A 12,646-nucleotide genomic window follows, 5' to 3' on the forward strand; every position below is an offset into this window, starting at 1 on the left:
CTATTCTTTTCACACATTTTCATTGTATGATCAATTGGTCTCGATCTTAATTTTCGAAGACCCAAAAATTAGGTCATGACATTAGCACGTAAATGTAGAAATTTTAATACCCAATTTCAAGTCAGCTTTTACTTGAGAGACTATTTAGTTATTTAAGTTTCTTATAAATTTGAATATGTAAAAAAAAAAAAAAAAAAAAAAAAAAAACTAAGATTATTAATGAAAATTTAAAAAGTTAAAAAAGGTAATTTTATTAATTTTTAATGTTTTAATCCTGTTCTATAATCTACTCTGAAATTATTAAAAAGAAAAAGGAAAAAAAAAAAAAAAAAAAAAATGGAAGTTGGAACCGCATAATCGAGCGGTTGGTTGGGTAACTGGTCGCCAGAAATGGAGCGCTCGTTCTCTCTCTCGACCTAAACGAGCTTCTCAATCGCCTACGACGGCCATAGATCTGCATCCAAAACTCTGGAATCTGCACTCATTATACTTGGAGCATTCAAGCAATGGATCGTGTGCTAAAGGCCGCAAGAGCATCCGGCTCTCTTAATCTTTCGAATCGCTCTCTCAGGTAAGTACTGTATTCTTTTACACATCCTGATCATTACTTGAAGCACTTTAATCTTGTATTGTTTGAAGATCATGTGCCTGATTTTGGTTATAATCTTTAGTGATGTGCCAAGTGAGGTTTATCGGAGTTTGGATGCAGTTCAGGCGGACGAGAAGTGGTGGGAGGTAAACTTTCTTCACTTTCGAGTTGGAGGTCTAAGAATTGGTTGTAAATTGTTTCATTCATTGCTTTGTTTTTGCAGGCTGTGGAGCTACATAAGCTGATTCTAGCTCATAATAATATTCAATTGTTGGATGAAGAGCTAAGGAATTTATCTTCTCTTACTGTATTAAATGTTAGTCACAACAAACTTTCTGTACTACCAGCTGCAATTGGAGAGTGAGTTCTGATTTAGTGTTTTTTCTTAAGAAAAAAAAAAAAAAAGAAAAACACTCCTGTGCTCATTTCTTAGAAAAGTTTAAGATGGTTGTATTTTGTTAATTCACTTTTGCAGGCTTCCTGTCCTAAAGCTCTTAGATGTATCCTTCAATTCATTAATGAGAATACCTGAGGAAATTGGATCCGCCACTTCCCTTGTCAAGTATTCCTCTTCCCTTCTACATATCCCCAGTAGATTTACTTATTCATAATTTGTTAGGAGAGAATCTAGCAGAATATTTGCGGAAATGAGAGATTGTTGATGAATTCATTTGCCTTTAAGTGGTAATTTTTTTTTTTTTTTTTTTTTTTTAATTCTATGAGCATCTAGGGGAATGACATTACAAGGACACAAGGAACTGAAGAATTGATTGAAGTCATCTAAAAATCAATGTTCAGTCTTCTTTTTTATTTGAAGTGTTTTTCAGCTTTGCTAATTGAATAATATTTTTGTAGATTCGTACAGACATGATTAATCTTCCTCTCCTTTACCTCATTTTTTTTGCTTTCCTGAATAAAGAACTGACATGTACCATTCCTGCAAATATTCACTTCTAATTGTAGTTCCAACATGTAAAAAGAAATAATTTTTTAGTTTTGTAAATCCATTTTCCTTTATTTATTTTTATCATTGAGCCTCCAAATGAGCATGTAAAAAGAAATCATTTTTTAGTTTTTTAAATCCATTTTCCTTTATTCATTTTCTACCGGACTAATTGAGGCAATTGTTTTCCTTAGATTTGACTGTTCAAGCAATCGCCTTAAGGAACTACCAGGTGGACTTGGAAGGTGTTCAGATCTATCAGATCTGAAGGTAATTGTTTCCTGCTGTGATCTGCACTGACTTTCAAATGCCGAAATGGTCTGTTTCTTTAGCAGTCTGCCTTGACTGACCTTGTGGTGCATACCAGGAAAAAAGGGTTACTTTTTGTTTTTAGCATAATATATCTAGCAAGGATTCTTAGTGTATCATTCCTCAGGCATCAAACAATTCCATTTCCAGCTTGCCTGATGAACTTGCAAACTGCTCAAAATTGACAAAGCTTGATATGGAGGTAATGATAGAGAATATTAAATGTTTGGTCTTGTAATGGTATTTAGTTACTAATTTCCAATTTAATCTCTTTGTTTGGCAGGGGAACAAGCTAACCATGATACCCAAAAATTTGATTGCATCATGGACCATGCTTACTGAACTTAATGCCTGTAAGTTTTGAAGTCTTGACCTGTCCATCTGACACTGTTGTATAATTTATATTTTGCATTACCACATACAGAGAAATATAAACATAGAATTTAATTTTTGCAGCAAAGAATTTGCTTAATGGATTGCCTGAGAATATTGGTAGTCTATCACGCCTCATTCGTTTAAATATTTTCCAAAACAGTGAGTTTTTTGGCTGATTAGCCTACTTAATCTCCTTTTCCGTCGATAATTTTATTATTTTCTTTCATTCTTTAACAAGGCTTTCCAAATATATCTGCAGAAATTTCATCAATCCCACCTTCAATTAAGGATTGCTGTGCTCTTGCAGAGTTATATATAGGGTAATGTTCCATCCATTATCATACAATTGGTTTAGATTGTAATGGGTTTTTATTGTATGTTATTTTTCTTCTTTTAACATTTTAATTTGATTTAGTAATGTTATTTCAAATTATAGGAATAATTCAGTGAGTATGTTACCAGGGGAGATTGGGGCACTTTCTCATTTAGGGACCTTAGATCTTCACTCAAACCAGGTAGTCCGTTCATCTAAAGTTCTTACCTATATTTTTTCTCTTACCTCTACTAATGGATGATAGAGAATAGGGAAGCTATTAAAGAGGAAAATAGCAATTGGAAAACTGTTGGAGGGAGCTGTACAGCTCTTTGAAATGTTGGTTAGGCTAAATCAGGGATAAGTGAGCATTCAAACATTAATAAATTCTACCTTGATTTCTTCAAGCTTATCCATTTCTCAGCATATAATACATTGCTGTATAGCATGGTTTTTGAGTTCTGTAATTTTTTTCTTAATAAATAGAACTTTCAAATTTCTATACAAGAGCATACAGAAAACACAAGTCCATAAAAAGAAACCATAAAAGTTTCTGCAACATTTTGGACGGCAATCCATTGTTGTTCTATCTTACATTTGTTCTTTCCCAAATTTAATTTACGTTTTCTTATAAGAAAAAGTTATGTTCCGAGTTAGTACTACAAAAAAAATTTAAATACTGTAAACCAGAAAAAGTTCATGATCTTAAATTATGAATATTTAACTTCAAAATATCTAATGCATAAGCTATTGCTAAGCTCAAATAACTGACTATATTAATGAAACGAAATTTCCATGAAATTCAACCCCGTGGTCTTTGGTTATGGGCATACTTTCCATCACATATAACTAGTGTGAAATAAAATGCTTACAGGACAGCGTGGGGTTTTCCAATTCTTTAGTTTGAAAATCAAAACAAGGGGAACAAGCTCATGTTTGAAGCTCTAAATTAGCATGGATTAGATTGGATTTGAACAGTAACTGAAACTCTTGGTTGGTGGTGTAACATAATAAATAGATACCCATTTTACGATTCATATGAAGGATTAATAGTATTTAATATGCAAGAAGTCAATTTCTCAGAAATGTTGTTAGTTTTTGAGGGGTATTAAACGTTGGGTTTGCTAGTGAAGATGGTTATAATAAATAGAGTAATTCGAGGGGTAGGAGATGGGCATAATTTGGAATTAGTCTAGTTGGAGAACTATGCCTTTCAAAGGCATAATAGCTATTGTAATTTTGCTTGATGTTCTGGTACAATTTCAGCCCAATGGCTTTCTATCAAATTTGTCCTAAAAGAACATTGATCTTGGGATTAGATCTACTGTTTTGCTAGGGGAGAGGTTTTTGGCTGGTCTGTTGTTTTGTGGTTTTATGGGTAATGTGGCTTGAAAGGAATAGGAGGATTGGTATTTAGAGGAGGCGTGGTAGATGTTTAGATTTAATACATCTTTATGAGAAATTGATTACAAACTTGCTCAAGGCTTCATGTAGAACATCAAAATGGAGTTTCAGAAAGGAGGAAGGAATATTATTCGAGGGCTAAAGGAGCCATGAAATACAAATTAGTGTCTGCAATTAAGACTTTATGATTATGCCAGAAGAAGTCATCTGCGATATACCACCCGAAGAACCAATGAAAAGTATCCAAGGGAGTACACAAATGTCTAAGCATGAAGGGAAAAAGTTCCAGAAAAGATCTTTTTGTCTTGCAAAGGAAAAGTGTGAGCGGGTAAGAGAGCTTGCTAGCAAAGAAAACGCTTGAATTTTAGGAGATCATGCTTGGAATTACAGGAGTGGTGCCATCAACAACTGAAGCACCTAGAATAGTGCCAAACATTTCACTTTTTCCTTCCTTTTCTGACATCAATGGAAGTTGTTTCTTGTTAAAAAAAAATATTAATGGCAGAGGGCAGAGGGCAGACAAGTACATATGAAGAATGAAAGACGGACAGAGTGGAGGTGAAAGGATAGTGAAGAGGATGAAAGCTTGCTGGCTATAGAATATCTCCAATGTGTGGAATGGCCAAGAGATGTTGATAATGTCGGGTGGGAAGTGAGGAGCTAAATCATGAACTAGAGAATGGCTATAGAATGCACTCATGCACTTCATTACTTCAAGGGTGGAGAAGCTCTGGAATTAGATAGGTTCATGGGTCTGGATTAATTTAAACGAAAAGAAAGCCAATGGAATGGAGGAGTCTACATGTAGTCTTCAGATTAGGTTTAGGAATAATTTTGGGGCTGAGGAGTGGATGAAAATTAGCCATAAAAACATAGATAAAGAAAAGAAACTGAATTGTTAAAAAAGAAATTGGTCCTAAGAAACCACTAACCCTCGATGATGGTTGCTCTTGGAGTAGAGTAGTGTTGGGAACATTATTAACATTATGAGGCTATTAGGGACATGAACTTTTAGCTTGTTAGTGGTGTGGTTATGAATAGAGTACATTAGAGGAGTTTGAGACAGGCATCTTTTGGGATTTGTTTTAGGAGAGAGAGTCTATCGATCTTAGTACAGACTAAAACTTCGTCGTTACTTTAATTTACAATCTAATTTCAGCCCTAATTTCCTGCTGTTCAATCTCAGGTTCTAGTTCTGATCAACATTTTTCTCATGAACTACCAAATACCTGCCTAGAAATTGAGATGAAAATAAAATAATTTTGCCCTTGGTTGGAGAACAATTCATGCTAAAAGCTTGCTATTCAGTGCATAATTAATTACCCATGCGATACAGAGTAAAAATTGTAAATCTTGCATGGATGGAGAATAGGAGTACTTTTTCTACTCTAAAGAAAGTTGTTTCTTCATATGGTTTTACTATCTTGTATATTATACATTCAAATTATATTCTATTCTTGCCACTGAGTGAATACTCTTACTTTGATAATCCTTGGGATTGTGTGGACGCTCCTTACTACTATTTGCAGTTGAAAGAGTATCCAGTTGAGGCATGCAAGTTGCATCTCTTGGTTTTAGATCTTTCAAACAATTCATTGAGTGGACTGCCCCCAGAAATCGGTAAGGTTAGCAGATATAAACTGGGATGTTTGAAATACTGAAATTATTAAAAGTTTCATATTCATATAGATTCTTCTTTCGCACTGTTTGTAGAGTTTATCGATGTTAGTTACTCCACATGATCCTGGTTCTCTGATAGATTTTTTTAGAGGCAGTAAAAGATTAGTTGTATCAACTTCTATTCTTTTATAAGCATAGACCAATGTAGTGCCAGAACTTATTGAGCAAGTGTTGCCTCGACTTAACTTGCCTGCTTCTGGGAGGCGAATGTAGTTTTCTTATAACCACAGAATGCCCCTTGCATTCTTTTGAAAGTTAGATTAGTGAATGTAACTGGAAAAATTAGAAACAACAGGGTATTGTTGTTTTCTTAAAGGACTTTTGACATAAGACATTAATTTTGATTTTTGTGTAGGTAAGATGACTACGCTACGAAAGCTCTTGCTCGCAGGGAATCCCATACGAACTCTTCGAAGGTGTGAAAGTTCTGTTGAGTGTATTCTTACCTACCTAATGCTTATGAATGAATTGCTTTTCATTGTTTAATTTCAATGAAAACGATAACCAATTTTGAATGCTTCGTTCAATGCTAGCTCACTAGTTTCTGGTCCAACTCCTGCTTTATTGAAGGTTCTTCGAAGTAGACTTCCTGAGAATGAAGGTTCAGTAGTTTTTTTGTTTAATTTTATTCTTATTTTTCGGTACTTTAGGGCATATTATTTCATGTCTGCAGTCTCTCTTCGTTATGGTGTTTACATAGTGTACTTTTCTAGATCCTGAAGCTAGTAGCACTCAGAGAGAGAATGTAATTACTATGGCAGCTAGAATGTCTATCACTTCAAAGGTATTGACTGCCATATCTTTTTTACAAATTTCTAACGCTTTTACAGTTCTTCTGTCATCCAATGATGATTTAGTATGTAATTTCTGAACTCTTACTTTGGAGCCATTACCTACCGTACTACATCTGTTACTTGACAGAGATATTGGTCCAAGCTTACTTTTAGGAATAAACAAAGCCTAGTTCGAACATTTTGCATCAGGATAGTTTTTACTATGGAAACTAACTAAAAGAGAGGTAGTGGGATCGACACAACTTTCCAGTGGTTCTAGAATTATTACACTTTATAGTTTCTTAGGCCGGATTGGTAACCTTCCCCTTTTCTGTTTCTGGTTCCTATTTCTCTCTCTCTTTTTTTTTCTTAGAAAAAGACATGTTTGGCTAACCATTTGTTTTAATTCTTTTTAAAAAGTATTCCTTAAAATGATGCGAAGTTTCAGAAACTATAAAAAAATAGTTTCCTTCTATTCCATTTCTGCTCTCCTCATTTGTACACGCTCCAAAGCTGGCAACAGCAACATCCTCTTTGATTTTGGATAGCCACTTCTGTTACTTTCTCCATTAGCTTCTTTTTTTTCTCTCAATAGTGTGCTTATTACTTGAATTGTATCTCTCGATCCTATTTCTCTCTATTCTCTCTCTCAGGGATGATATGGGATATCAGATTTTTTCTTCTGCTCACTTGAGTTTCTTTTCCATTTAAATTTCTATTATCTTTCCTCGATTCATAATTTGTTTTTACCAAATGAAAAAACTAATGACGTATTTTATGTTAAAATCTTTCTTCTTCATTCTCGTTGTTGGGTTTTGTTTGTGGTCTAATTGGTTAACTAGAAACACATGTCCAAATTTGCTTAGTTTATTGTTAATTTTTCCAAAAACAAAGTCAACTTCACATGACTAATTTTAAGATTGATTAGAAGTACAAAAGCTCTATGACTCCCTGTCCTTAACAAATGTCTCCTTATCCAATCAGCACTCAAAACTATATGTTAATCTCTTCTAAAAAAGATATATACCAATAGCATGTTGCACTGCTGTTCACAAATATGCTAAAATTTGAATGATTGTTAATATGATTTCTTTACCGAGGATTGCAATAAATTAATGATCACCAGAATTACAATAGTTTGCTGAATAATTTACAGAATATTCTAATTGAGCTAGATGGGAGCCAAGATCATTTAAACAAATGGCTCAAGCTAGAGATGACATTGCCGATCAAATTAGGACAAGAGTTGATAAAATGCATCTCTTATTATTATTATTTATTTATTCTTTGGTACTTAAGTGTTACTAGCTCTTTAACTCTTTATACTTGTTTTACATTTGTTTTAATACATGTGATCTTTTTTTTTTTTTTTTTTTTTTTTTTTTTTTTTTTTTTTTGTATATTATATCTACCAAGTTTTATTTCAACTAAAAAATAAGAATCAATTATCAAACACATTTTGCTTTATTGGTTTATGTTTCTATTTTTCAAAGAAACAAGAAAACGAATTGATTACCAAACACCCTTCTTTGTAGTTACCAAGTTTCTAGTTCTAAAAAGATCTAGAAATAAGAAAAAAGAAACACAACACACAAGTTTCTGAACATACCCTTACCAAAATGGTTTTAGTGGTGCAAGCATTTCATGAGAAGCTCCTATATTAAGTCTCGAAGTTTCTAATTACAAACAAGCAACGAAACCTGGTTGGTTCATTTATCATCAATGGGATGGCAAAAAGTTCTAAATTGCAACGATAATATTCAGAGAATCATAAAATAATTTCTCCGAGTATCATTGATGATAAGATTTGATGCATTTGGCTTTGTTTACTTCCTGCTTCCAATGAGTACCTCAAGCTAGTTTATGTGCGTGTGATTTTTATTCTGTGATTTTCTGTTTTATCATTAATTCATGCTTTTCCTGTTTTAAGGAGCTTTCTCTAGAAGGGCAAGGGCTAAGTGCTGTGCCATCAGAAGTTTGGGAATGCAGTGAACTCATGAAACTTGATCTGTCAAAGAATTCCCTCCAGGAGCTGCCTGTAGAACTTTCCTCGTGTACTTCTCTGCAGGTCAATATGCTTAGTTTAAGCGTTGCACAATCAATGAAGTGATGAGTATAGTTAAGTTCCATAGGAAATACTCATTTTGACAGTCGACAGCTGATCTTAAAACTCATGGGTGGTAGGAACTTCAATTTAGTAAATTTTGAACTGTAGGAAAATATTCTTGCTGCAGTTGGATAAAACCTAATTAGATGTAGACATTTAGGCCAACCAGTTTGATATTTGCAAGTATAAAGGTCAAATTTCCTTCATCACTGCATTTTGCGTTTGTGTTTACCTGGTACCAAAACCTGCAGGACTTTGCCTAAAATATTACACATTCGGATTGATATGTTATTAGCTCTGAAAGTCACGTAGTTTTAACTATTTTTAGTTAAATGTTTTCGATAATTGATAGCATTAATTCATCAAACATATGCAGACCTTGATTTTGTCTAGGAACAAGGTTAAAGATTGGCCGGGTGCAATTCTCAAGTCGCTACCTAATCTCATGTGTTTAAAGCTGGATAATAATCCACTTAAACAGGTACAAAGTAATTCATGGATGTTCTTCTTGTTCCTTTTTCTTTAAAAAAAAAAAAAAACTCGAGAGATGTTCTAGAGTCAGGATTGTACATTGTGACATTTGGGAAGAGAAGTTTTGTTGATATTTAGACTTCGTTAAATTCTTAAATATCCTATTTGCATAAAGGATTTAGCAACCGAGTGGATCATTCAACTCAAAGGAGCTACATTATTTTGTTTTTAAGGTCGTATATTTGTTGATCTCTGATAGACTAGTGGTAAAATTCAGTTTTGAAATTTTACATTATTTTTAAATTTTTTGTTTTCTGACATTCTAGCTATTGGATTGACCCCTCCTTTTTCTCGTCACAAATGCTGAACAGTCCGACTGTTTCCCACTAATTGGTTTCTTTTCTAATAAAAATCTAACCAGGTGATGTTACTTGCTTTTGTAGATTCCATCACATGGGTTTCAAGAAACCCCCATGCTACAGGTTTTAGATCTTAGTGGTAACATAGATTCCTTGCCAGAGCACCCAACATTTTCCAGCTTACCCCTTCTGCGAGAGCTTTACCTAAGGTTATTCACAAGAATCTGGGATATTTTTCAGTCCTCTATGATACCTTTCGTGCTTTCATGTACCGTGTTCTTGTATCTGAAAACATTATCCTAATGTAATGACTTTTAATTAACAGGAGAACGCGGCTACATGAAGTTCCATCATCTATTTTGGGCTTAAAGCATCTACAGATACTTGATTTGAGTCAAAATTCAATTCAATTGGTTCCAGAGGTAACTTGTTTCATTAATTAATGAATAGTGTAGTTCCAATCCAAGAGGCCTTCACGTGTCAAATTCAAATTGGCGCTATCAGTATGATTAGCCGATGTTCTTATCTGAAAAGTGATTGATTGGCACAAATGCTTAATGATTTACTTTTACTTGTCAAGTTTTTGAAGTATAGCAATTTCTTGGACCAAATTCATGGGCTTCGAATCCATGTGCTATTTGAAGATAGATCTCATGTTTTCATACTTCTTTTGGCTGGGGATAAATATCAGAGGACTTTGATTTTACTCATTGCTCCTGATTTCTTGGATTACAATGTCTATTTAAATTCATATGCTTAGACTAGATATATATTATATTTTGCCCTGTACCTTCCTTCCACCTAGTTCTATCCTCTATCTGATTCATCTTTGATTCGGTGCAGGGATTGAAGAATCTTACCTCCCTTACTGAGCTGGACCTATCTGATAATAACATTTCAATGCTCCCTCCACAGCTGGTGAGAATGGGTAGAAGTTGTTAGCGTACATAAAATGCTTTGCATAATACATTGTCTTGCAATTACTTTCTCCCTTGATGGCCTTTTCATTTTCTGTTTCTGGTTTTTAATTTTAAAAGAAGGCTTCTTCAAGACCCACTCTCTTTTTTTAGTACTTTTTCTAAAATTGTTAGTAAATTTCTAAAAACTATAATCACAATTTTAGAGGCTTAGCTATTGCAAGGACCAAATTTAAACTTATTCTAAATCAAAGAGATCATAAACTTTGTCTCAACCTTTGGTTTCTCATCGTCACTTACAATTTACTTTCTTTCTTTCGAAAATCAGAGTTTGCTTGAACCCGGCTTACAGGTACTGAAACTGGATGGAAATCCGCTTAGAAGGTACGACGATGATTCGTTTCATTTTTTCCATTTCAACATGAAAGTAAATTCCTGTGTTAATGTTTGTTAACCAATGGTCACATTTGTTTATACAGCATTCGGAGGGCAATCTTAGAGAAAGGAACCAAAGCTGTCCTAGCATATCTGAAGGATAAATTGACAGAGTAGCATTAACCTTCTCATGCTTCTCTCCATTGGGAAATTGATTTTCTTTTTCCCTTTTTTGAGAATATATAGTATATTGGGTGAAGATTCAAGTTCTGATCTAGAGAGACAGTTATTGATGTTTTTGTTTCTTATTTATCGTGATTTAAGATATTTGTATTTGGAGGGCTTGTAAATTTTAACTTCGTGGGGTTTGTTTGATGGTAACTCAAGTTTTATGTCCTTAAAAAAGTAAGTTTATTTACAATATTTTTATTTTATTTTATTTTATATCTTTCATTTCGGAATTGTTGCCAAATGGTAAAACTCTTAAAATAATTCTTTTAAAAGTTATGTTAAGATTTAGCTTTTAAATTAAATGAAAACTGGAGATGAAATTGGAATCAACTGGGGCTTTGCAATTTAACTTTCAATCTCTTTTTTTCTTACACCGAATATTTATTTATCTATTCATGATAAGTTTAGTTTATATTGGGTAATAAATCATTTTAGATGTTATTCTCGAGTTTAAATCTATGACATATAGGGAGGTAAGTATACTTTTAAGAATATTTAAGTTCACATGACTTAAAAGATCGAATAAATTGATGCTCTATTGGATTAGCATATTTGGAGACTCGTTGTTGAATCCCTAATGTGCCCTCTTGAAACGAGGAAACAGGTTTGACTCTAATATTATGAGATCTAATATCATGAGAAAAGGGAAAAATATCAATTAAAATACTATATAACTTTTTTCATTTAAAATGAGTATTTATGGGTTGAATTGATAGGTAATCCACTTTCAATATTTAAAAAAAAAAAAAAACATTTCAAATACAGAATAAATAATTGAAAAGGAATTAACTAAAATTATAATAAATATGTGTACATAAATAATCTAACCATTTTAATACAAACTAATTTTCATTTATTTAAAATTCGACATAACAAAGATTAAATTTTAAGTTAATAAAAATAAAATTATTTAGATCATTGATTGAATTATTTAAAAACGTAATAGACTACAAGAACAACATTCAAGAGAATATATACATATATATTCAATTTAACTTCAAGTGAATATTAACTTTAAAAACTGGGGGAATTAAATCAATCTTCGATCCACTAAGTCACGTGCACAAATCAACTAAAAAAATCTAATGTCTAGTATTTGAAAAATCAACTTCCTAAGATTTTACCGTAGAAACCCATATTGAAAATTCTAGAAATTACTTTGGACTGAGAATTAAGGGCGCGCCAGGCCCAAGCAATAGTGCAAGACTTGGGCGACGCTCGAGAGCCCCAGCAGCAAGCTTCTGTATACGGGCTCCTCCCCGTTAAAAATTAATTTAATATCATGTGGGCCGATGGCCCACGTATCAGATATTAAACTGATAAGAACAGATACTACACTTGATCTTAGCCAAAAGGCCGAGAAAGGTATGCTTTAAACCAACTTGCTTTCCTCCTTTTATAGCTAATTTTAGTCTGCTGCTTTCAGCACAAGCGATGTGGGACTGCCAATCAGTTCCTTAGGGACCCTCAAATTATATTATTTAATTTCATGAGGTATAGATTGAAATAAGAGTTTAGAACCCGATAGAGAAGTCTTCTTTATCCTTGTCTTGTCCGGCCGCCTATATTTTTAGTGAAAGAGAAAAATCTATAAAGTAATAATGATTCAATATTATTAGTAATATGAGTTGCTCGGGAGTATTTTATATGAAAATTGACTTACGATGATTGAAAATCCTGTCTTTTTCATATCCATACGATTGAGTCCTTGAATTTCTGAAATAGTGTAAAAAGAGGTGCTTCGAATCATTATTATTTGACTTAGACCTGTTCTAAAAAAGTCGAGGCATTTCGAATTGT

General features: G+C 33.3%; 1 protein-coding gene and 1 non-coding gene across 2 annotated transcripts; one reads left to right on the top strand and one right to left on the bottom strand.

Annotated features, from left to right (window-relative positions):
• The first annotated feature begins 319 nt into the window (after positions 1–319).
• Positions 320–11,049, top strand: LOC111810039 (Leucine-rich repeat (LRR) family protein). The gene is made up of 21 exons (XM_023696577.2): positions 320–571; positions 672–735; positions 813–949; positions 1,065–1,151; positions 1,727–1,802; positions 1,969–2,043; positions 2,125–2,194; positions 2,298–2,375; positions 2,476–2,536; positions 2,653–2,731; positions 5,463–5,553; positions 5,969–6,029; positions 6,147–6,214; positions 6,327–6,397; positions 8,317–8,454; positions 8,870–8,974; positions 9,408–9,532; positions 9,649–9,745; positions 10,167–10,241; positions 10,569–10,624; positions 10,720–11,049. The coding sequence occupies exons 1-21, from the start codon at positions 507–509 to the stop codon at positions 10,790–10,792; spliced, it is 1,752 nt and encodes a 583-aa protein (XP_023552345.2). The 5' UTR covers positions 320–506; the 3' UTR covers positions 10,793–11,049.
• A 969-nt stretch (positions 11,050–12,018) lies between these two features.
• Positions 12,019–12,215, bottom strand: LOC111810976 (U2 spliceosomal RNA). The gene has a single exon (XR_002817491.2). It is a non-coding gene; the product is annotated as a U2 spliceosomal RNA (small nuclear RNA).
• Between the last annotated feature and the right edge of the window lie 431 nt (positions 12,216–12,646).

This window comes from Cucurbita pepo, chromosome 14 (assembly GCF_057944985.1).
Source record: "Cucurbita pepo subsp. pepo isolate OVF chromosome 14, ASM5794498v1, whole genome shotgun sequence".
In the NCBI taxonomy this organism is placed as follows: Eukaryota; Viridiplantae; Streptophyta; class Magnoliopsida; order Cucurbitales; family Cucurbitaceae; genus Cucurbita; species Cucurbita pepo.